Genomic DNA, 25,594 nt, shown 5'->3' with positions numbered 1-25,594 from the left:
GGCGAAAAATGAACACCCAAGCCCTTCAGGAGCCCTCCAAACGAGCCCTTCTCCAAACAACACTCAAAGATCATCTACCCACAGAACACCCCGAAAATGTTGAGGAACATTGGAACAAACTGAAGACCTCCATCATCACAGCCTGCGAAGAAAGCATTGGATACCTAACTAAGAAACATCAAGACTGGTTTGATGATAACGACAAAGAGATCCAACAGCTGATTGATAACAAAAGGAAAGCCTTCCAAACATGGCAGAGAGACACCAACTGTGCTGCCAAGAAAAAGATCTATGCCAGTGCAAAAGCTGAGGTCCAAAGAAGGACCAGAGAACTCAAGAACATCTGGTGGACAAAGAAGGCTGAAGAAATCCAACACCTTGCAGATACCCATGACGCTCAGGGATTTTTCAAAGCCACAAAGATCATTTATGGACCAAGAAACCATGGCATACAGCCCCTACGCTCATCAGATGGAACCAAAATTCTGAAGGACAAAACATCAATTGCACTACGTTGGAAAGAGCACTACCAGAACCTGCTGAATCGCAGCTCCAATGTGGCCGAAGAGACCCTCTCACAAATCCCGCAACAACAAACCAGGGATGAGCTTGCAGCACTGCCTAGTTTGGAAGAAGTCAGCAATGCCATCAGCCAACAAAAAAACAACAAAGCTAGCGGACCTGATGGGATTCCCGCTGAAATCTTCAAAGAGGGTGGACCTGAGCTGATGCAACAACTCCACCAGCTCATTGAAAAGGTGTGGATGACCGAGAAAATCCCAGCAGACTTCAAGGATGCCACCATCATCACCCTTTTCAAGAAAGGGGACAGAACAGACTGCGGGAACTATCGTGGTATCTCCCTTCTAACCTCCGCCGGGAAAATCCTCGCAAGAATCCTTGCAAACCGCCTTCTCCCTGTCTCAGAAGACACCCTCCCAGAATCCCAGAATGGCTTCCGCCCCTCCAGAGGAACAGTGGACATGATCTTCACTGCTCGACAGCTCCAAGAAAAATGCAGGGAACAAAACCAACCTCTGTACATGGCATTCATTGACCTTGCAAAGGCATTCGACACAGTGAATCGCAGCGCTCTCTGGACCATCCTCCAAAAAATCGGGTGCCCTGACAAATTTGTGAACATCCTGCGGCTCCTCCATGATGACATGATGGCAACAGTCTTGGACAGCAACGGCTCCCAAAGTGACCCATTTAAGGTTGAATCAGGTGTCAAGCAGGGATGTGTTATTGCCCCCACCTTATTTTCCATCTTCATCGCTATGATACTTCACCTTGTTGATGGGAAGCTTCCCACCGGAGTGGAAATCATCTATCGGACAGATGGCAAGCTATTTAACCTCAGCAGACTGAGAGCCAAAACCAAGGTCACCACAACATCTGTTATAGAACTCCAATATGCTGATGACAACGTAGTCTGTGCGCGTTCAGAAGAAGACCTACAAGCCACTCTAAACACCTTCGCAGAAGCATACGAGAAGCTCGGCCTCTCACTGAACATCGAGAAAACCAAAGTGCTCTTCCAACAGGCACCAGCTAATCCCTCTGCAAAGCCAGGAATACAGCTTAACGGTGCAACATTAGAAAATGTTGACCATTTCCGCTACCTTGGTAGCCACCTCTCCACAAAAGTCAACATCGACACTGAAATACAACACCGCCTGAGCTCTGCGAGTGCAGCATTTTTCCGTATGAAGCAGAGAGTGTTTGATGACCGGGACATCCGTAGAGAGACCAAGGTGCTTGTTTATAAAGCCATTGTCCTCCCAACCCTGCTCTATGCCTGCGAAACGTGGCCTGTGTACAGACGTCACACCAAACCCCTGGAGCGTTTCCATCAGCGTTGTCTCAGGAAAATCCTGCAAATCTCTTGGGAAGACAGGCGGACAAATGTCAGCGTGCTTGAGGAAGCAAAGACCACCAGCATTGAAGCGATGCTCTTACGCCATCAACTCCGTTGGACTGGCCACGTTGTCCGAATGCCCGATCACCGTCTCCCAAAGCAGCTCCTCTACTCTGAACTCAAGAATGGGAAACGGAATGTTGGAGGGCAGGAAAAGAGATTTAAAGATGGGCTCAAAGCCAACCTTAAAAACTGTGGCATAGACACTGAGAACTGGGAAGCCCTGGCCCTTGAGCGCTCTAATTGGAGGTCAGCTGTGACCAGCAGTGCTGCGGAGTTTGAAGAGGCACGAACGGAGGGCTTAAGGGAGAAACGTGCCAAGAGGAAGGAGCGTCAAGCTAACCCCGACCGGGACCGCCTTCCACCTGGAAACCGATGTCCTCACTGCGGGAGAATATGCGGGTCAAGAATCGGTCTCTTCAGTCACCTAAGAACACACGCCCAAGATACCAAGGTTGGAAGACCATCGTCCTCGAACGACGAGGGATCGCCTAAATCAATCAATCAAATCATCACACTAGAGCATGAATCCACTTTAAAACCAGTTTCTGGCTCCTGCAAAATTCTGGGATTTGTAGTTTGGTGAGGCCCAGGACCTATCTGGCTGAGTTGTATAAAGTGGATCCAAACTCTAGTGTGATGAGGTTCCAGGGACACAATATATTATTTGAGAACACAGAAATGCTGGACCACTCTAACAACCACCATATCAGACTACACAGAGAAGCCACTGAAATCCACAAGCAAGTGGACAATTTCAACAGAAAGAGGAAGTCATGAAAATGAACAAAATCTAGTTACCTGTCTTTAAAAATTCTAAAACCAGGCCGGTAAATAAAGAACAACACTCAAAAACAGATGAATTCCAGAAAAGAAACAATCCGGGTCAGCTAATACCTCCCAACAAAGAATTTAATCAGGCAAGAAGCAGCCAGGCTTTGAATCTGCAAGGCCATTAAATGCTGACCAAGGTGGCCAATTGCAACATTCACACCTACCTCCAACAGGCAAGAGTTCTTTCTCCCACATGGGACCTTCCACAGATAAACCTCACTTAGTTTCCAACTGACCTCACAACCTTTGAGGATGCCTGCCATAGGTGTGGGCGAAACGGCAGGAAAGAATGCTTCTGGAACCTGGCCATACGGCACGGAAAACTCACAGCAACCCAACCTAATAATAGTTTATGAGCCATTCCAGGGGGAAAGGAGACGGTTCCCCGGCCATGAAACCCCCTTTCTAGAAAATGGCACAGGGCTTACTACTCCACTGACACTTATGCGGAGGAGAGAGAAGAAAAACACGGGAAGGCCACGGGAAGACTTTTCAGAGCCCTCAACGTCGCTTTCAGAAGCCCGCCTCTCAGGATGTAACGCGCACGGACCCACTTCCGCCGGAAGTGCCCTCTCCTGGAGCTCCTTCCTGAGGCGCGAAGGGGTCTCTCGACAGAAGAAAAAAGCTCTCTGCGAGGCCGCGATGCTCCGCGAAGTGCCGCAAAGCCTGCTGGTGGCCAAGATGCTGCTTTTTCTGAGGAACGACGAGGAAGAAGAAGGCAAAGACTCCGAGAAGAGCGGTCACAGCATCCTCTGCTTCTGCAGCCGGGCGTTCGTTGAGTGAGTCGGGAAAGCCTCGGCGTTTCCTTCACCGACATGACTCTCTAATCGCGGCCTGTTTTACGCACTCTTTACAGCGCCATGGTTCCGCTTTAGGCACCATGGTGACATTCTGTGGAATCCGGGGGTTTGCAGTTTAGAAAGTGTGTTTGGAATTCGCACCTTCTGGAATTCCTGGACCACCTTAAAACTACAAACCTCAGAATTTCACAGGAGGTTGCCATGGCAGCTAAAGTGAAATAACAGCACTATCACCATGCATTGTGGAAAGTTACTCTGCAATGAGGGACTATGCTTACCCCCACCCCACCCCCCTTCACATTAAAATAATAGAGTTGGAAGAGACCCCATGGGCCATCCAATCGAACCCCCTGTCAAGAAGTGGGAAAATCGCATTCAAAGCACCCCCGGCAGATGGCCATTCAGTCTCTATTAAAAGCCTCCAAAGAAGGAGCCTCCACACACCCGGGCAGAGAGTTCCACTGCTGAACAGCTCTCACAGTTAGGACGTTCTTCCTAGTGTTTTGCTGAATCTCATTTCCTATAGTTCGAAGCCATTATTCCGCATCCTAGTGTGCAGGGCAGCAGAAAACAAGCTTACACCCTCCTCCCTATGACTTCCCCTCACATATTTATACATGGCTATCATGTCTCCTCTCAGCCTTCTCTTCTGCAAGCTAAACATGGCCAGACTCTTGATCATTTTAGTCGTCGTCCTCTGGACACGTTCCAGCTTGTCAACATCCTCCCTTCAATTGTGGTGCCCAGAATTGGACACAGTATTCCAGATGTGGTCTGACCAAGGCAGAATAGACGGGTAGGATCTAGACACTATTCTCCTCTTTATGCAGGCCAAAATCCCATTGGCTTAGCCGCCACATCACATAGTTGGCTCATGTTTAACATGTTGTCCATGAGGACTCCAAGATCTTTTTCATACGTACTGCTGTCAAGCAAGGCGTCCCCCATTCTGTATCTTTGCATTTCATTTTTTTCAATTTGCCTAAATTACACTGTTTTGGTGCTGTGGTTCCACTCCCATAGCAGCATCATATGGGATGTTGGGATTTGCAGTTTGGGAAGCACATTTAGAACTATACTATGTAACACGATTTTTGTTCCTGGGTTATAAATGTCATTTCCTAATGGGCTCTGTCATATAAAACATGGGAAAATGTATTATACTGCAAAATCTTTCTTATTGTGGTACACTCTGCAGCACATTTTGCTAGTTTTTCAATGAGTATCTCAAACAATTAAACCTAGTTTGTGACAGCCACAGAAACTTACGTTTCTGGAGTATAACAACTCCTTTCAAAGTAAGTACTACACAATTAAATAGGAAATAACACTTTCAGACCAGAAAAAGAAATCAGTTTGTATAGTGTTATCAGCCAAAGAACACTTGGCTCTTAGTAAACTACATTCCAAGTATGACACAGGATTATTAAATGGAAAAAGAGCACAATAACAGTGTAGAGCAGGAAAGGCTGTTAGGAATTGTGGGAGTTGAAATCCAAAACACCTGGAGAACCGAAGTTTGCCCATGTCTGATGTAGAGTGATAAGATTCATAGTTGTTTTGCAGGCCCTTTTCTTTTAACACTGCAGTTATAGAGCTATGATTCCATTTTTACTGTTATAGCAAAATCCAATGGAATTTTGGGATTTGTAGTTGCTCTGCAGCAAGGGTCTATCACGCGTTTGAATGCTATACAGTTACAGTCTTATGATAAAAGAAGAATAAAACTGTCACAGTGCAGTGGCTAGGGCCTCCAATTGATGTACAATAGGGATCACGACCTTTTATTCATCTCACACTTATAGTGCTATGATTCCAATTTTACTCCTGTGTTGAATCCTCAGATTTACAGTTTAAGAGGTTATTTATACTTCTTTGCCAGAGATTAGTAGTACAACACCAAACTCCATAGGAATCACCATGTCATTGAAGTGGAATTGGAATTCCTAATGTGAAATATCCCATCAGTCTAGTGGTTGGCAACTAATACATTCATATTGGTATAGAATATGGAAATTCTGGGAGCTATTCATAGGATCTGCTGCATGTATACACAGCATGTCATATGTATTGTTGTCTCTGTTCAAGTCACTTGTTGACTTATTATATCCCTATGAATTTCATAATATTTACCCACATAGAATCCAGCGGGTGAACTTGTTTGTTTAGATCTGGCCTAAGTTCCATTGGTTCCAGTGAGAGTTCAGTTCAGCTACATCTGAATCCAAGATGAAAGTAGGAAAGTGCATTTTAGGATCTGCCTTGCTAACTTGCTCTGAAAACCTGAAGTTTCCCTCTATGTTTTGAGGAATTGGGAGGGAAGTGCTGTTGCCGAACCATTACCTTTACTGGTTGCTAAACTGTAGTGAGTTTCTGGGAGAAAAAGAAATAGCTTTATCCAGTGGTCACATATATTCATCTGTTACAATGTTTGGCATCAGGCAGTAAAGAACCACTGCTTTAAAGGATCTCATAATTTATCAGCAAGGCATCTCTACCTGTACCCGTCTGAAGGGCTGTGAGACCTTTACCAAAGATTTCATGTGTTCTCCAAAGTTTGGGTAATTATAGTACTTGTAAGAAGATTTTGCTTCATGTTTATTTAAGTGATGGTGGCATAACCTTCAGATAGTCTACTCATATATTTATCTGGCATCTTATCTGTATCTTTATGATATTTGTATTTTCAAACAAGGGGAGGGGGCTACCAAAGAATTCTAAGTGATGTGTTTCTCTTCCTAGTCTTTGTTTTGGAATTGAAGTTACTAGTAGGACATTATTATCTTATTTAGTGGCTGTACTTCATTCATTTTCTAAATTTAGCAGACCTTTCTTTTTTTCTTTAGAAAAGATACATTTTATTTATTCCAAAGATTATTCATGAGGGTCCTGTAATGAAGAACTAAGAGAATGCTAAAATGACAGTATAAAAATATATATAACACTAGTGTGGAAAAGACTAGTATTTCATTATTATATAACATTTATATAAATATATTTGCATTTTATTCCAGGGATCGAAAACTGTATAAGTTAGGTTTAAAAGGATTTTATGTCAAAGAGGAGGAAAACAGCACAGGTAGGTTGTGCCTGGGATTTTAAATAAATATTTTGCAGCCATATGATCTGTTACCGTAGCATCACTATACTTTTAATATCTGTTTTTACATGCATATTTTTAAATCCTCTATGCAACATTGGTTTCCTTTGACAGATTTAAATCCATTAGGTGTTTTTGTTAGTTTTAGGAATTTCACCCCATGCTCAGTCCTTTGCTGTTATAAAAAGCAAGTTCTGCAGTTCCTCTCTAGAGCAGAGCAAGTAAAGGCTCAGTATTTGATACTATCCTTGCAATTATTTTCAAATGATACCCAAGGTTTTCAAAATACTTAGTTTTAAAATAATTACCGGTAAGTTAATCTAGGTTTAAACACAGTATGGAAAATGTTCATTATGCATTAATTGTATATTGGCATGCTCAAATGAGATTTTTACAAACTTTTTAAAAATTACTGCTAGAGTGCTTTCTGAGAAAAGAAATCCTGGTATTGTTTATCTGCACCAGAACCTTCTAATAAATTAAAATTTATATTAAAATGTAACTCCAACTTGTTGTATTAACAGGGGAAGATCAAGTATCTGAAGATGAGGAAAAAGAACAAAAACATGATATTTTTAATACTGCTGACTTACCATCAGACAGCCGTGTCCCTGAGGTTGAAGACATTGAACTAGATTCAGAAACGGAACTTATGAAGAGTATGGGTTTGCCTTTACAATTTGGTGGAGCAGCAGTCCATAAGACTATTATGGTAAAAACTCTGCTTATTTTTATGCTGCTATGTGTCTGTGGTATTTTTACATTTTAGAAGTTAAAAATAACCTTGAGCAGTTACAAAACAAGGCCTGGCAGATCCTTTGTATTTTTATTGTGCTTAATTGTGATGATCTTGCGAATTCACACTGATTTTTTGCACAGGCAACCCAGAGAGAAAATTGCCCCCCCCCCCCCCAAATTTGTGGAATGGCTTTTACAACTTTTATGTGAGTTCATAAATTCTGTATGAAAGCTTCTGGCGTGACAGAGAACTATAGATGAGAGTTTTTCCCCATGGGTTAATGAGGAGTTTAAACAATGAAAGACTACTGACATTATTTTTTAAATGCAGTATCCTTTAAGATATTCTAAATGAGAGTGAAATGGTGGGTTAATTTGGTGACAATTAAGAATTAATTAATAAACACAATTTCAAAAGCCGCACAGAATTTTGTTTGTTTGCCATGGTTTTTACTGACTAAATTAATTTGTCACTTCAAAAGGGCTGAGACCTTTCTAAATATCATAGAACATGCTTTCAAAATCTATTCTAGAGAATTTAGAACATTTCATAGGATTAGTATATTGTGCTACTCGGTAAATCACAGAAACCATACTTTCTGTCACATTTTCTTATTATTAGTCTTACTATTTCTGAAAGAGCCTCCACACAGTGTTACTTCCAGTGGGAATCATGGCCCTCCAGATTTTGTTCGGCCATAGCTCTCAGCCTTCCTCAATTCTGGCCAGGGCTGCTATTTTTGAAATGTGTGATTTCCATCCATACTGTGCAATGACATCTAAAATTAAATGTTTGAATGGAAACATAGCCAAGAAGGAAATCATACTGGGCTGCTCAATTAAGATTGTATCAAGTTTCAGATGATGAGACTCGCGTGATATTGTGATCACCTGTTTGTGTTAACAATCTAGCAGTGCTGTGAACCTCTATGAAATGAATGAAGCCGTTCTGTTGCATCACAACTTGTTATGTTCTATGCACAAATTCATGTATTAATCTTTTTCAGCGATCTGGGAATACTTATAAAAGGAATAACAAAGTAATGAAGAAAAAGAAGAAGAAAAAAAACATGCTGCAAAAAGATATTCTTGAAATAATGAAGGATACTTTGGAAGAGGATCATGAGACTGAAGACAGCCACTCTCTAGCTGATGACCCATCCTTAATTAACAAGGAAGTTGATGAACAATGTGAAAATGGAGAAGTCAAACTTGATGAGATGAATGAGAAATGGGAAATATATTGGGGCGAATATGGAGAAGGACTTCTTTGGAAAAGTTGGCAGGAAAAACAGGAGGATGTAGATTCTGAGCTTTTATCTATTAGCGAACCTTGGGATAATCCTGAAATGAAGGAAAAATGGCAGCAGCATTATAATGAACTGTACTGGTATTACTGGGAACAGTTTCAGTACTGGGCAAATCAAGGTTGGACTGTTGATGTGGCACATAGTAGTCCAAAAATAAATAAAGGTAACCTAGAAACAAAGGAAGAAAAAACACAGAATATTGAAATAGATGATGAGTACAGAGAAGTTCCGGACTCAAATTTCTGTCCTCTTGCTTCTGTTGCCAGCTGTGAATGTAATCCCATTAAAAACGACAATCAGTGTAATATTGATATTCTTACAGAAATCAATAAAATAAATTTGAACTCAGAAGAAGCAGAAGATAGCAAATCGGAAACGATGGTTGATAGCAATGATAGTCAAGGACTCTATTTAACAAACATGGAAAGGCATTGTCCTTGTGATTCTAGCCAGTCTAAGAAATCTGATGAGGGACCAAAAGAAGAAAATACGACTTCTGAATATGGATGTTCAAACCCAGCAGGTTGGTATACCAGTATCAAACTTTCCCTTATACTCTTTCATATACCTTTGAAATTTTCCCTCAGATGAAAAGCCAAATCTATGGAAATTCACATTTTTTTGTAAAAGATTCATTCAGATCAGAGATGACAACAGAACACATATCAGTGACAGAGCAACAAGAAAATTTGCTTGAAGCTCTGATGAGTAAAATGTATTGCTTAAACTCAGACTTGATAGGTGGATGCCGGAGGTGGAATTACCTTGCAGTGGCCAATTAATTGGATTGGGCCATTTTCAAGCAGAAAAAAAGCTTAGAAATAATGTTTCTGTGTCCCCATCAGCATTATCTTTATAATGCAGGTTAACTGTATTGAATTGAATTATATGACCATATAATGCAGTTCAGTCTGCGTTAATAATGGCAGTGTAGATGAGGCCTATGATTATTTCTCGAGCAAAATACATTATCATGTTCTGTTTCCATTTCAGCTTCACAGGTGCATTCCACAGGAGGTGGGGGATCATCGCATAATAACAGTGATGGTGATGAACAGCCACCTGAACAGAAACCTGTCAGATTAAAGAGAAGGCAAGTTATCAGTTTCATCTTACGTTTTTAATATCTGGGTTTTTTCCTCCCACGGCATGCCTACTGACCCTGTTTATACAGAAAATAGTTTGCTTTCATTTACAAGACTACAGCATGTTTTAGGTTCTATCCATAATTTATACTCTATAGCTTAAAAAGCATAATCAAAACTGTTCCAAAGCCTTGCTTTTTGAGATTAAAGGATCTGTGGCCAATTAACTGAACATCAGAAGATAGATATCAAAATAATATCTAAAGAAAAGACCATTATTTGAGATGATGTTAAAGATAATACTGAAGAACTTGAAAAGAGTTTTTTCTATGCATTTAGCTTTTTAATAATTATTTAATATTGTTTACCCTTAAATCAAAGAATAAATGAGGCAATGAAATTCACTGTTTTTTCCCCTCATCTTGCTACGAATTATAATTCAAGGGTTGTGATTTCTTTCAAGCCATGAATTAGACGCTGAAGAAGATGCTCAGGCAGATCCTGATGAAGTTTTTGGTTTCTTGGGGCTCAAGCGTGGCACAGGACAAAGGTAGTAGGTGAAGTAAACTATGCTTTCACTAAAAAATATTCATTGTTTTTAATGTATCATTTAACCTTTCCTATGTGTTAAAATGAACGTAGGGTTCAATTTCTCCAGAAAATTTTTTGATAATTTTTTTTAATTGCTTATAAAAAGTATTATATGTGCAGAGATATAGAATCATAGAGTTGGAAGAGACCTCACGGGCCATCCAGTCCAACCCCCTGCCAAGAAGCAGGAAAATATGTGGGTTCAGTATAAACAAGAATAACTTACAGTAGTTTGTAGAGATGGGATTAAGGATTGATTTGGGATGAAAGTCACCCCTTTTGGAAAAAAAGAATTGGTAGAAAGCTCATTAAATCTTTTTGGTACACCACAAATATATCAAAGCAAACCTTGCACTGTGACCTGGGGTGCATGCTGTTTTTTTTTTTATCATCAACTACCCCAGCTCCATTTGTAGTCATTTCTAAATATATAAACATAATGTTTATTTTAGGAGGGGAAAACAAACAGGGCACTTAGCTTAATTAAATTCCATTACATTGCCTGTAGGGCCTCATGCATTACAGATATTTACATCACATAGATTTCTTTATGTTCACTTTCATAAGCATATTTCATAGGAAGATTAGCTCTCTATTCTGCTCTTTGTCTTGGTAATAATAAACACACGTGGAAGCATGATCTTTTGGAGGCTTTAAAACAGAAGTTAGATAGCCATCTGTCAAGGGTGTATGACTGTGCTTTTCTTGGATGTCCCATGCAGTTGTTTCCTATTCTGTGATCTTTCTAAACATAGCCTTTTATCCATCCTCCTCATCAGTAAGTTACTGATAATTCCATAATTTCTGTTAAGACATCATACAAACATTTCATTCAGGACTGTCACTTGTACCTGTATAGAGTTCTGTCCCTTGGGTATGATCTGTTTAAATTGTTTTTCAATTGTGTTGTCTGATGTCTAAATTGTTATTCTATGATTTTATGTGATTATATTGGGCTTGTTCCCTGTGTGAGCCGCCCCGAGTCCCCTGCTGGGGAGATGGAGGCAGCATACAAAAATAAATTTATTATTATTATTATATTATATTGGGTATCTTTAATCATCTTAATGTATATATTGTTTGTCTTCAGGTGTCCATTATCATCACAGGCATTCAGTGTTTTTTTCCTTGTTAATCTTAACAGTATGTATTATTATACAATCATATATTCATTCTTAGGATAGCTTTACTTGCATAAATCAGCATTGTTGACCTCCATTTTTTTGGATGTTTCAGTTTATTTATTCATAAGAAAGAGTGCAGTCTAACTTAGTATCTCCTTTAAAGTTTAAGATTAAACCAAAAAGTTAATAACAGAATATGGCTTCCCCCAAAACTGTAACATGTCTTCAAAATCTAATTTCTGAACAGATTGTCTAAGAGTGAGCACTGCATCATTTGTCAAAACTAGAAGTGGTTTGCAATTGTTACTTCTGAATTTTGGCATTTTTAGCAGCCTGGAGAGTTCTGAGGCAGAAAAATGGGTTTCGAACCTGACCTAGTTAATTACTCCAATTTAAAACTAAAGATGGTTCCTGAAATAAAACTCTTGCTTGGACCCATTTTTGTGGAGGCTCTCAAGTGTAGAACACAAAATGTCACGTAAATCTTTTCCCTTAAGTATGTACAAATTGTTTCCCATATTGAAAAACGGGGTGAAATGTTAAGTGTGTTTTTCTTCCAGATACAGAGAAATTCCTGGTTTCAGTGAAAGAAGAGTGACTCATCTCAATCGAAACATGAAATTTAAATCAAAGTTATTGGATATGCGGAGAACAATCAAGACCAAAAATAAGCATATCTTTTTTACAGAAGAACCTGAAGTGGGAGTATTTAAGACAAGTGAAACTTTGAATAAGGTAATGGTTGCTTGTCTGTCATAAATTAATAGACTCGATAGAAAGTGTAGCAAGTTTTCCTTTTCTTATTGTTTTCTAGACAGCTCTTTCATGGTGTCAGATATTTGCTAACTTTCATGTTTCCCTCGGACTGCAGATCTACCTAGAAAAAAGTCACTTTCTAGCATATGTCGTCTGAGATGACAGACGTCTGTGTATCTAATGGTTCTTAAATAGCATTGGGTTCATACTGCTTCTGTATGTACATAAAATGTGTATTCTATGCTTCTTCGGCATCCATATCTCATGGCAACTAACATTTTAAACCAGTTATGTAATAAAACAACCCCCGTAAGAAAAAGTATAATAAAAAATACAATAGGTAAAACACAAGATATTACAAAACATACCTACACTACACAATTAAAAATGACTCACTAAATGGGAGACATTTAGCCATATGGTGTTATACCATAAGAGAGTATGCAGCCTGAACATATTAGGCATTAATAGTCCCACAAATCAGAGGTAACTACAGATAGGGTGTTCTTCTATACTAGAAGAATTAACTGATATAAATTTACCAGAGGTGTCTGCAGTATTCAGAAAATATGCAGTCATTGCATTCCTGTTCCAGCAGGGATACTTACATAGATGAAAGTAGTGCTGTGAGAAAAGGACTCTCCTTACCAGTTTCTACTTTTGATAATCAAAACATGAACTTTGTTTGGATTTTGCACTAGTTCTGCAGAAGAGGGCAGTATTGGTCACTCCAAAGTTGGCAAATATCTAGGAAAGTACATTAGGTAATGCTTCCATGCCCTTTAACTACATTTTTTCTTTCCTAGGAACTTTCTGTAGTTGTTACTAGTTGCCATCAAATAATTTTCAATGAATGACAACTCTACAAAGGAGAGACCTCCAAGTCAGCCTATCATTAATAGCTGCAGTTTACATCTTGCAGACTCAGTGGCTTCTCTAATTATCTATTTGAAATGTGATCTTCCCCTTTTCCTACTTCCCTCTACTCACTGAGCATTGCTGTATTCTCATATCCAAAGTACAACAGTCTCAATTTAATCATGTTGGCCCCTAGGACTTGATTTGCTCTAGGACCCATTTATTTGTCTTTTTAGCAGTTCATGATGTCTGTGGCACTCTTCTCCCGTATGTTTCAAAGAAGTTGATTTTCCTCCTATCAGCTTTTTTCCCTGTCCAGCCTTCATGATCATACATAGAAATTGGACTATTATAACTTTAGTATTCAGTGATATATCTTTACTATTCAGAATCATGTCTAGTTTATAACTACCCTTCCAAATCCTAGCAAGTGACTGAGCCAAGGTTTAGAAAATCTTGAAGTATTTCAGTGTATTCATTTTACGTAACTTTAACGTTACATAAATAATCTGTGGTCATTTTTTTTTTGTTCAGCAGTAAACTTGCATTTGCCATCTCTTCCATGAGTTTCTTCAGTAATCATTCCAAGTCTTTGCAATTTTATGCTAATAATATGGTGTCATCAGAATCTTATATTGCTTATACCCCTTCCTCCAAGGTTCACACTTCCTTCCTCTTAGTCTAACTCTGCTTTATTTATGGCATGATATGTTCAGTGTACAAGTTAAACAGATAAAGTGATAAAATGCAGCTCTTGCTTTATGCTCTTGTGAATTGGAAACTATTCTGTTTCTCTGTAATCTGTCCTGATTACACCTTGTTGTTGTTAGTACAAATTACATATCAGGACACAAATCAGTTCCATTTCTTTAAGGGTGATATATACTCTTTCATCATCTACATCAGTGGTTCCCAATTTTTGGTCCTCTAGTTATTTTGAATTTCAGCTCCCAGAAATCCCAGCCAGTTTACCAGCTGTTAGGAATTGTGGGAGCTGAAGTCCAAAACACCTGGAGGACCAAATGTTGGGAACCACTGATCTACACAGTAAAGGCTTTGCATATTAATGGTTTGACATCCTTTCAGTTAAGTCCAGTTGCAGCATTTGTTACAGCATTACTGTTGCCTTCTGTCTGCTATATCCCAGTAGGCTACTCAGTACCCTCTGACATGCTGGCACTATTTTTTGAATTGTCGTCTCATAGGGGTTATTGTGCCTCCTCCTGCACAGTAGCAACAAATGTTAGCTATGGATCCACTGCTGTTAGCTCTGACAGATCCTTTGCCAGTATCACCATCATTCTGTCCACTACTGCTGCTGGCCACTGGCTCTCTAGTGAATTTAATCTGATTTCTCGAAGAAGAATGCAGCCCTCCCACCATAAAAAGGTAGTGCCATTAGTGAATACTCTATGTGAACTGAAAGCTAATGTCTCAGGGACCAGTACTGGAGCTTAGATCACCACTTCGAGTAATGCTGCTCTAAGGGAGGAGGCCAGTGAGAACTAACGGCTGACTTTTGGTAAGGAAATAGAGGACTGTGTGTGAGCATGTATTGAAAAGAGTGACTGGAGTTCTGAACAGGGGCAACATTTTGTTATAGGTCCCACTTATAAACATATAAGCATATATCCATTATCAAAGGTGATTTGATGTGGTTTTTTATATGACTGTCTCATGTTCATGCCCTGATATTTTTTATTAAAAATGGAAAAACTTGCAAGATATATATCCAAGAACCACATGCAAAACCATTATTTTACCTGTCTTGTCATTGCTAAGGCTTCTAATTCAAATCATAATGTCAAACTGTCAGAAGCACTATAATAAACATTTTCCAACAATTTAGAGATACAGAAAATTATTGCCATACTGAAAATGAGAAGAAGTGGCCCATTTGATATGAGGGTGGTGTACATAAGTGCCTGGGTGATCCTGATTGCAGGAATATAGTTTACATTTTAAAAGTACTTTGACCACAAAATTAAGTTTATATTATTTTAAAATGGAAGTAGCAAGAGAGTATTTTCTGTATTTTGTAATTTTTTTTGTTCAAATGTGGGTTTCAAAATGCTTGGTCCTCTAGGTCGAAAGGTTCTTGAAGCAAGTAAATGAACCTCAGGAAGAGACATCTCAAGACAAAACAGTTCATGCTTCCACTAGTAGTGATTCAGAAGAACAGGAAAATTCTGTTTGCTCACAAAATAATCCAGATGTCCAAAACTATGAACTGGTTCTCCCTGATTCAAATTCTAGTAGACATAAAGGAAACAGCATTGAAGAGGAGAAGCTGATAATAGCAGCAAGGGACTGTAATTCTGAAGTGCCTGTTGAAGAGGTGGAAAAAGAACCATGTTCTTTGGGAAGAGAGCTGCTTCCCTTGGATATTCCAGACTATCTCCAGATGGAAACAGAAGGTGGGAGATAAGATTTTAAAATAAATTGTATGTACTATTTTATGCATACTCATAAAACATACATTTTGTGAAGGAAAAATTGTTGTTTATATTTATTGTGAGATTGTAACATCCAAGACAACCATCCCAAAATTACTTGATGTACTAAAAGTGAATGAAGAAGATAAATTTGTTGAAGACAAGATAAAAATGAGAACTGTTCTAGATGAAACGTTTTAAGTTATTTCAAAAGTGATTATCTTCTGAGGCATTGGGGTTTTCTTCATGCAGGTGAAGTAAAACCTATGAAAAAGAAGAAAAATAGAAAGAACAAGAAGGAAAATAGAAGTGTACCGTCCCTGCCCCCTGAAATAGCTGCCGATCCAGAATTGGCTAAATACTGGGCACAGAGGTACAGGCTGTTTTCTCGGTTTGATGAAGGGATTCACTTAGACAGAGGTAGGTTCATAATAGTAATAGCCAGACCTATGAATTAAAACCTACATTATCTTGAAATGATTAACAAATTTGGCTATCAAGTATTTATAGGCATACATTGTTCCATGATGTTAGTCATTGGCCGTGTTAATACATCACAATAGCTAAGATTGTGTTAGTTTACTGTAATTTAACAGTGCCCTAATGCATGTTGCCTATCTGCTCCTGCTTTAGGATAGAGGTAAAAGTAATCAAGAAGGTATAACTTATTCTGATATCTGACCCCGGGATCCTGATTGCAAACTGAACAACCCTTAGTTGGTTCAAAACCAGGATCCATTCACACATTATTAAACTACAGCTCCCATCATAGCCAACATAGCCAGTGGTGTGGAATGATAGGATCTGTGTTAAGAAAAGTATCTCAAGGAGCATATATTCCACAGCCTTTGTTCCATTGTTAAAAAGGTGTGGATGTATATAGTATTCACACAATAACAGCAATTAACCAATAAGAAGGATATGATAGTAATCCCTACTAACCAATAATTTGAATTGCTATTTCTTATCAACAGAACATGTCAAGATGTATTCAGGGCATGGCTTGAAATAGGCTGTACATGTTTTAACATTCTGCTTTTTGATTTTTTTTGTTCTTTTTTTAACTTAAAAATCTGACAAACTGTTGTTGTTTTTAATCAGAGGGATGGTTTTCTGTTACACCTGAGAAAATTGCAGAGCATATTGCAGACCGTGTAAGGCAGTCCTTCAAGTCTGATATCATAGTGGATGCATTTTGTGGTGTGGGAGGAAATTCAATTCAGTTTGCCCTTGCAGGAAAAAGAGGTAAAAATTGTCCTTATTTTTTTTCCTCTCCCTTAATTTCTTTTCTATTTTTTCTTCATTTTGCTAAATCTGTTGTGAAAAAACATGGATTATAGTTAAAGATTGCTACTATATAAATTATTTTTTAAAAAATAAAACCTCCCTAAATTTAGCTTTGAATTTACATTGTAAATTAGTCAGATAACTATACATATGCAAAGAAAACTCAGTGGTTAAAGCTAAGTAAGTTTTGTTTGTCTTTAGAGTTAGTATTAATTTTTCACTACATTCCCTGTCCCTGACCTAGCTTGTTCTGTCTGTCTTTGTCTTTCTGTGCTTAAAATGCTTTGCTTTTCAGTAATTGCTATTGATATTGATCCTGTGAAGATCCGTCTCGCGCACAATAATGCGGAAGTGTATGGAGTGGCTGACCAAATAGAATTTATATGTGGGGATTTCATGAAGCTTGCATCCAGTTTAAAAGGAGACATTGTGTTTCTGAGTCCTCCATGGGGTGGCCCTGAATATACCACTGCTGAAGTTTTTGATGTTCAAACAATGATTTGTCCTGATGGATATCCTTTTCCAAGTTAAGCAGTAACTGGTCATTTTTTACAAAAAGAAAGTTAACATTATATATCAGAGGTGGGCAAACTTCGACTCTCCAAGTGTTTTGGTCTTCAACTTCTACCATTCCTATGACTAAATATTCAAATTGTGGGAGCTGAAGTCCAAAACACCTTGAGGGCCGAAGTTTGCCCATGCCTGATATGTATATTATGTATTCTGGGAATTCTTGCCTACAACATCTTTTCAGTTTTAACTGTTCGTCTCAGTTTGGAATTGCAGGTTGCCAAGTTGTTCTGAAAAAATAGTCTTGGCTTCTATTTGTCATTGTTACTGAAAACATAAAAAATGCTTAGATGAGGTCAGGTTTAAGATTTGGATAGTTGAAAGGATTATGGGGCTGGTATACAGGTATTTTTCATTTTCAGCCTCCTGTTCGATATGTTCTCTCATAACAAAGTAACGGGCCATTTCTTATAAAATAAGCTCTTTTTATTCTTTAAAGATTTTATTATTACCCAGAGATACAGTATTTGATTATGAATAAACTCTGAGGCAAGTTGTCTTCTTTGACAAATGAATCTTAGGAAGAACTACCTAGGAAGTTCAAGATATTTTGAAGATGTATGAACAAGCATTCAAATATCACCTTAAAAATTCCAAAATATGGAATACTTCCAGTCCCAAGTATTTCAGAAAAGGGATACTCAGCCTATATATAGCATATTAATAATTATTCTCTCCAGGTTCATAATGATGAGTCTTTTGTTTTGTTCATGCACCCAATATCATTGGACCAACAGGAAGTTGGCAGAGAAACATGGAACCAGCCTTGTAAATGAGTCCCTATTCCTATGTTATTTAAAGTATTGAAGCAATATGTATTTTTTCTTCCTTAACCTCTCTGTACATTCGAAGTTTTCAAGCTGTCACAAAAGATTACCAACAACATTGTGTATTTTCTTCCCCGCAATGCAGACATAGATCAGGTGAGTTGTAATTTAAGATGTAGTGTAGCATAGTGATAACAATACTGATTCTTTAGTTCAAAACTCATTTCTGCCTGCTGGTCTTAATTTAGAGGTAGATATAGCTGTGACAAACTTCCAACAGTTTGTATATAGTCAAGTAATGAAAATGTTTAATCATTTAGAACTTTTTTAAAATTCCAATTGAAATTTCAAAACATGCTGAAATGTGAAAGATCTCATGGCAGTTTGCCATTTTCCGATTGTATATCTTGATGTGTTAATACTCTTTCTAGTCAGAGATGAGAAAACTTTTGCATTATCTTTATAGTCCTGATTTAGATTACGAAGGAGATGCAGTAGCACTGTATATTGTGCAAGTTCGGTTTAAATGAAAATTGGTTCACATGCTTACATTAACTTGGATTGGGTTGCCTTATGGTCTTGAAAATGTGCATACTCACAGAACCACAATTTTTGGTTCAGATGAAGAATAAAAACTCTTATTGGGATGGGGGCGGAAAGACAGTGAATGTTATGGCAAGTGGCAAGGGAACAAAATAGTTTTCCTTTTAAATTCTGAGAGGTTTATGGACTAAATAGAATCTGTTCCCCACAGAAGCAGCATGGGCTATCCATGCACTGAATAATATATTGCCCCTATCACCAATTTCTGCCTATGGCACTCTATGTGAACAATGGGAATGCGAAATTGTGTGTGTCCTTCTGTGCCTATATGCTGTAAGAAATATCCTGGAACAAAGGAAAGACATGGAATCTTTACAGACTAGAAAGGTGGGTTGAAACTGACAAAACAAAGTTCAACAGGGACAAATGCAAGATACTGCACTTAGGAGAAAAAAATGGAATGCAAAGATACAGAATGGGGGACGCCTGGCTCAACAGCAGTATGTGTGAAAAAGGCCTTGGAGTCCTCGTGGACAAGTTAAACATTGCCTACAATGTGATGTGGCAGCTAAAAAAGCCAATGGGATTTTGGCCTGCATCAATAGAAGTATAGTGTCTAGATCCACGGAAGTCATGCTGCCCCTCTATTCTGCCTTGGTCAGACCACACCTGGAATACTGTGTCCAGTTCTGGGCACCGCAATTTAAGGAGGATGTTGACAAGCTGGAATGTGTCCAGAGGAGGGCAACTAAGATGATCAAGGGTCTGGAGAACAAGGTTGGAGTCTGGAGTCTCAGGTTCAGACACACTAATAGAGTCTTTTTATTTTCTGGGTGGTTTGTGTTTTTTTCTTGACATAGCTAACTCCCTGGAAAAGGTTTCACTGGGCAGCTGCCCTGTTCTGGCATCAACAGACATGACAGGTGACAGCCAGGCACTTGGTTGGTAGGGAGTGGCTGCAGGAACTTGTGGCACAATCTAATAGTTTAGTGGAGCCAGTGTGGTTCCAATCCAGGTGGATACTGGCCCAGATTTTAACATGTATGGACAGTTTTACACTGAACTGACCTGCCTAGAGTAGATGGGGCCCCAGTGATCTTTCCAATTGTGGCGCAGGCAAAAATAAATACAGGCTGTCCCCGAATTACAAACATCCAACTTACAAACAATTCCTAGTTAGGAAAGAGGGTGAAACAACAAGAAGTGAGAGAAATCTACCCCTCAGGAAGGAAATTTATTCCTGAAAGAGTTATCATGGGGGAAAGTATCTAAACTTAAGCTTTATCAAGAATCCTTGTTTCCACAACAAGCCAACCTTTTCAAAATCCAATGTTCACAGGGAGAGAGTGAGGTAAAATCTTCTGAACAGAGGCACAGACAGCAAAACAAACACCATAAAGGTGTTAGAAGGCAAGTTTGCAGACAACACCAAATTGGGAGGGATAGCTAACACTCCAGAAGACGAGCAGAATTAAAAATGATCTTAACAGATTAGAGAGATGAGCCGAAACTAACAAAATAAAGTTCAACAGGGACAAATGCAAGATACTTCACTTAGGCAGAAAAAAATGAAATGCAAAGATACAGAATGGGAGACGCCTGGCTCGATAGCAGTTTGTGTGAAAAAGATCTTGGAGTCCCTGTGAACAACAAGTTAAACATGAGCCTACAATGTGATATGGCGGTGAAAAAAGCCAATGGGATTTTGGCCTGCATAAATAGGAGTATAGCATCTAGATCCAGGGGAGTCATGCTACCCCTCTATTCTGCCTTGGTCAGGCCACACCTAGAATACTGTGTCCAATTCTGGGCACCGCAGTTGAAGGGAGATGTTGACAAGCTGGAAAGTGTCCAGAGGAAGGTGACTAAAATGATTAAGGGTCTGGAGAACAAGCCCTATGAGGAGCGGCTTAAAGAGCTGGGCATGTTTAGCCTGCAGAAGAGAAGGCTGAGAGGAGACATGATAGCCATGTATAAGTATGTGAAGGGAAGTCATAGGGAGGAGGGAGCAAGCTTGTTTGCAGCTGCCCTGGAGACTAGGATGCAGAACAATGGCTTCAAACTACAGGAAAGGAGATTCCACCTGATCATCAGGAAGAACTTCCTCACTGTGAAGGCTGTTCGGCAGTGGAACTCTCTCCCCCGGACTGTGGTGGAGGCTCCTTCTTTGGAGGCTTTTAAACAGAGGCTGGATGGCCATCTGTTGGGGGTGCTTTGAATGTGATTTTCCTGCTTCTTGCAGGGGGTTGGACTGGATGGCCCATGAGGTGTCTTCCAACTGTATTATTCTATGAAGTGGAGTCATGACCTTTTATTCCCCCTACAAAACTATTGCTTACTTGCATATAAAGGGTTGGCAGTGAGGAACAGGTGCCATTAACCTCCATATATAGACAGCGTGACAGTAGTGGACTAGACTGTACCTAAGTATGTCTGTAATTATAATCCCATTATTAGCACAGTATTCCTGTTCCTGTATATTTCAAACCATATGTTAATTTTTGTACCATCTACTTTAAATAAGAGCATACTGGACCAAGTGAATGGAAATACATTGCAGTGGACAGGAACTGAGTAAATGCAGTTTCAGGGGAAAAAAACCATTAGTGTTAAGACTTGTGCAATACAGTTATTCCCCTGATTCACTGTCAAAGTTCAGTAAACTGAGAAGCATAGTTGCCAAAAAAAAAAAAAAACATTCTATATTTGGGTCGTGGCTCCCTGTCATTTTCACATACACAGAAGCTGAAACTGCTGAGCAGTGATTTTGCATGGTATAGATAAGATAGCAATTTCTTAAACAGTATTCTGCCTCCCTGCCATCTTACTGGAGAGCTTTTCTCTTATCTGGCAAGAATCTGAAGAGCTGGGATGAGAAAAATTCATTACTTTTCAATGTCCTCTTAAAGTTCATAGCAAGGATGGCAGTCAGCTTAATACTATGGGTCCTCTGCCCAATTTTAGACTTCTTGTGCACTTATCAGTTCAGGTCCCCTCACCGAAAGACTGGTAGATGAAGAGAAAACAAGTTGAAAAGAGATGATGGGGCAGAAATAGAGTGAAAGCAAAGAAATTGACTCACCTGTTTTGCTCTGGCTCTTTCAGCTGCCTAGTTCAGTCCTAATCTGTCCAAGCCTTTCTATAGGCTTTGGATCTCTTAGGCCTGGATTGATCTTTGGTGAACATAAAGTTATAACTGAAAGATCCAACCCATGTCTCTATGGTATTGCTCTTAGAAACTCCACGGATGTGCATTACCTTCATATAGTAATGTAATTTTGCTGCCTTTATAATCAGCTCCTGATTTGTGATTCCCAGTTTGTTTTCTTTTTGTTCAATGTTTTTTTCCCCATTCAAAACATTTTATTTTATTTGTGAACACATTTTAAAAGAAAGGGAGCTTTGGGTGACTGTCTAATTTCACTTTGGCATACAAGAGGTTCATCTCTTAAATTATTAATCCTACTTTACTTCCTCCTTTTTTACAGTAAGTGAAGAGTATTTATTAATAGCTTAAAAATAGAGGAAGTGAAATGTGTTTGAACTAGTGTTTTTGCAGCTGAAGTTTCAAAGGAAAACAAAGAAAGTAGAGATGGTTTGATATACAATAGGTAGGAACTGATAACTGATTTAAATATAGCAGTCAACATAAGCCATCCCTGCTCTTTGCAGAACCAGTGTGTACAGATGCTACCAGGTACTATCAGTGCAGGCAAGGTAAATAAAATAAAGTCGCATTGTAGTTGTGGAATATATCTAGTCTAACCAGTTCAATTCCTAAATAGAAACATTAGTAGAGTTTGTTTAGGCAAGACTTGTGGTTCTTTCTCTGCGACTAATGACAAATAGATATGTAATATTTTCTTTAACTATTTAAATAAATCAGTCTTACTGTCAGTGATTAAAAACTAAACAGTCATCAAATTAAATCCTTTATGCTAATATGAATGCAATATTAAAATATCCTTTCATTATTTCTTTTTAAATAAACTTCCCTGGAAATAATTATTGAATGGCATATATTTTTTAAATCTTTTGAAATATGCTTGTAGATTGCAAGACCATCTAAATTACTATTCCTTCTTTTTTGGAAAATAAGTTGATATCTTTTCAAAGGCAACTTTTATATTAAGGATGTTTTCTTAATCAGCAAGTCATTTTTATGTAAAAATAGCTGCCTTGCATATACAAGATGAACACACATGACTGAGGAAATGTGGCTCCTTCTGTCATGACCAGGACTTTAAATAGACTGCAACAGTTTTGAATTGAAACTGGAAGTTATTAACCTAAGTATCCCCTCTTTACTAGCCTTTCGAGCACAGGTCAAAGCCTTCCTAGGGAAGCAGGCCTTTCCCGATATCCCATAATAGGAAATGATCAGGCTGCAATGGCTAAGGCATATTTGTTAAGGCTATCTCGGACCTGACAACGTATACACAGCCTAAGCATACAGAGCTTTAGGATTTTTAATATAAATTCTTATAGATTACTTCAGTGGACTGAGGCCCAGGGAATTGTAGTGGAACCTGTTATACAGTAGAGTCTCACTTATCCAAGCTAAACGGGCCGGCAGAACCTTGGATAAGCGAATATCTTGAATAATAAGGAGAGATTAAGGAAAAGCCTATTAAACATCAAATTAGGTTATGATTTTACAAATTAAACACCAAAACATCATGTTATACAACAAATTTGACAGAAAAAGTAGTTCTATACGCAGTAATGTTGTGTTGTAATTACTGTATTTACGAATTTAGCACCAAAATATCATGATATATTGAAAACATTGACTGCAAAAATGGCTTGGATAATCCAGGGGCTTGGATAAGCGAGGCTTGGATAAGTGAGACTCTACTGTATTTATGAACTTAGTTGTCTATGGTTTATGTAACTGTTATCTGTTTATTGGTTTTATTTTCTATTGTGTCATGTAATTTTTGTCATTTTAATTATTGCTTGCCGCTTTGAGTCCCACCCATGGGAGAAAAGCAAGATATAAATATTTAAATAAATAAATATATAAGTAATAAGATGGCTGCAAATCTGGACAACTGTAAATGTATATTCATGAGAGATCATGCTGTTACATGGTACTAACTGCAATAGCTACAGATTGTCTCTATTACAAGAGTCCGCATCCCTGTGCACTACTGGAGGAGCATTAACATGCTTGCCAAGGGAAGGCTGGACTATATGGACCATTGGTCTGATCCAGCAAAATTATTATAGGTTATTAATGGATAATTTAAATATTAATCAGTGGAGACTTTGTGGACAGGAGATTGGGGATAAAGCTTCACTGGCAGCATCTTTTCTCCATGATAACTCTTCAGTGAGTGAATTTCCCTTCTTAGGAGTAGATTTCTCTCATTTCCTGTTGTCTCACCCCCCCCCCCCCCCGGTTCTTAACTGTGAGTTAAGTCAGATGTTTGTAACTCAGGGGCTGCCTGTATAATACTGCTGGTGGAAAGAGTAACATGAGTTTTAAAAAACTTTTCTCACCAAACAGTAAACACTAATTTAGGGTGTTGTTTATTATTACAGCTGTGCCTTTCTCTCAAATATAGCATAATATGGTTAGATATTACATTGGGATTTTAAAAATATATGTGTGTTTATTACTGCCTATTTTACTTTTCAGGTGACTTCCTTAGCTGGACCAGGAGGCAAAGTTGAAATAGAACAAAATTTTCTGAACAACAGGTTGAAGACCATAACTGCTTATTTTGGAAACCTGATCAGACAAAATGCATCATGATGGGTTTGCATAAATGAACCACTTATCAATGCAAAATTGATGATCTGAAAATTCTGAGTTTTATCTCTTCATCTGTTTCTAAAATCAATGGCTGTCATATTTTTTTTAAAAAAATAGATGGTTTTGGAATATTTGTTGCAATGCCAATAAAACGTTTTATAATAACACATATTTTCTGTGGTGTTCAGTGAAGTGGTAAAGACATAAATAGACTTTGGTTTATAAGTAGAGTCTGCATTTTGAAATGTTTCTTAAATTGAGAGATTGGCTTATCTATGGCAACAATAGATACTTTAGATTCTGATTTTGGCTTTTAAAAAGTGGAATGTATTAACATTAAATTCTATTTTTGGCTATTTTTAAAAAGTAGAATATGTTTCAGTAGAGTGGAATTCATGAGAGATAAGATTAAAGGAAAGGGAATACTAACTAAAGAGAGAAGCAAGAGCTAGAAAAGATGAAAGTACAAAAACTGAGAAAAGATGAAAATACACACATTGCAATTGAAAAGGAAGACGTGTGAAGAATTTTTTTGTTGTTGTTTATTCGTTCAGTTGCTTCCGACTTTTTGTGACCTCAAGGACCAGCCCACGCCAGAGCTCCTTATCACCTGTTGCCACCCCCAGCCCTTCAAGGTCAAGCCAGTCCCTTCAAGGATACCATCCATCCAGCTTGCCCTTGGTCGGCCCCTCTTCCTTTTTCCTTCCTTTTCCCCCAGCATCATTGTCTTCTCCAATCTTTCCTGTCTTCTCATTAGGGAATAATGTAGGTTGTTAAAGAAGAGGACCACTCCAACAACTATCATGTCAGACTACACAGAGAAGCCATTGAAATCCACAAGCATGTGGACAACTTCAACAGAAAGGAGGAAACCATGAAAATGAACAAAATGAACAAAACTCTAAAATCAAAACAGTAGATGGGAACCAACACTCTGAGGGCAGAGGAGCCCCAAGAACGGCTAATGACTGAATAAAGGATGCCCCGCCAGGCAAGAGACAAAACCTTTCCGATGCTAATTAGGGTGATTAACTGAAACATTAATGCTGGCTTCCCAGTGACAAAGGACTCTTGCCACACCCTGGACTCTCCACAGATATATATTTTTCCTTTT

General features: G+C 38.6%; 1 protein-coding gene across 2 annotated transcripts in view; it reads left to right on the top strand.

Moving 5' to 3' along the window:
• tgs1 (trimethylguanosine synthase 1) overlaps window positions 1-24,649 on the top strand; it is a 29,724-nt gene extending 5,075 nt beyond the window's left edge. The window contains exons 1-13 of one of the 2 annotated variants that reach the window (XM_062980354.1): window positions 3,185-3,534; window positions 6,570-6,634; window positions 7,180-7,367; window positions 8,401-9,226; window positions 9,697-9,796; window positions 10,252-10,338; window positions 12,064-12,238; window positions 15,204-15,534; window positions 15,805-15,972; window positions 16,654-16,797; window positions 17,135-17,353; window positions 18,256-18,332; window positions 24,364-24,649. In XM_062980354.1, the coding sequence (XP_062836424.1) occupies window positions 3,200-3,534; window positions 6,570-6,634; window positions 7,180-7,367; window positions 8,401-9,226; window positions 9,697-9,796; window positions 10,252-10,338; window positions 12,064-12,238; window positions 15,204-15,534; window positions 15,805-15,972; window positions 16,654-16,797; window positions 17,135-17,353; window positions 18,256-18,332; window positions 24,364-24,480 (2,832 nt within the window). In that variant the 5' untranslated portion in view covers window positions 3,185-3,199 and the 3' untranslated portion in view covers window positions 24,481-24,649. Of the gene's footprint in view, window positions 1-3,184; window positions 3,535-6,569; window positions 6,635-7,179; window positions 7,368-8,400; window positions 9,227-9,696; window positions 9,797-10,251; window positions 10,339-12,063; window positions 12,239-15,203; window positions 15,535-15,804; window positions 15,973-16,653; window positions 16,798-17,134; window positions 17,354-18,255; window positions 18,333-24,363 lie in introns of those variants that run through there. The other variant, XM_062980355.1, reaches the window with a different exon arrangement.
• Window positions 24,650-25,594: the final 945 nt, after the last annotated feature.

This window comes from Anolis carolinensis, chromosome 4 (assembly GCF_035594765.1).
Source record: "Anolis carolinensis isolate JA03-04 chromosome 4, rAnoCar3.1.pri, whole genome shotgun sequence".
NCBI classification, from domain to species: domain Eukaryota; kingdom Metazoa; phylum Chordata; class Lepidosauria; order Squamata; family Dactyloidae; genus Anolis; species Anolis carolinensis.
Note: the sequence above shows the minus strand (reverse complement) of the source record. Positions and strands in the feature narration are given on the sequence as shown.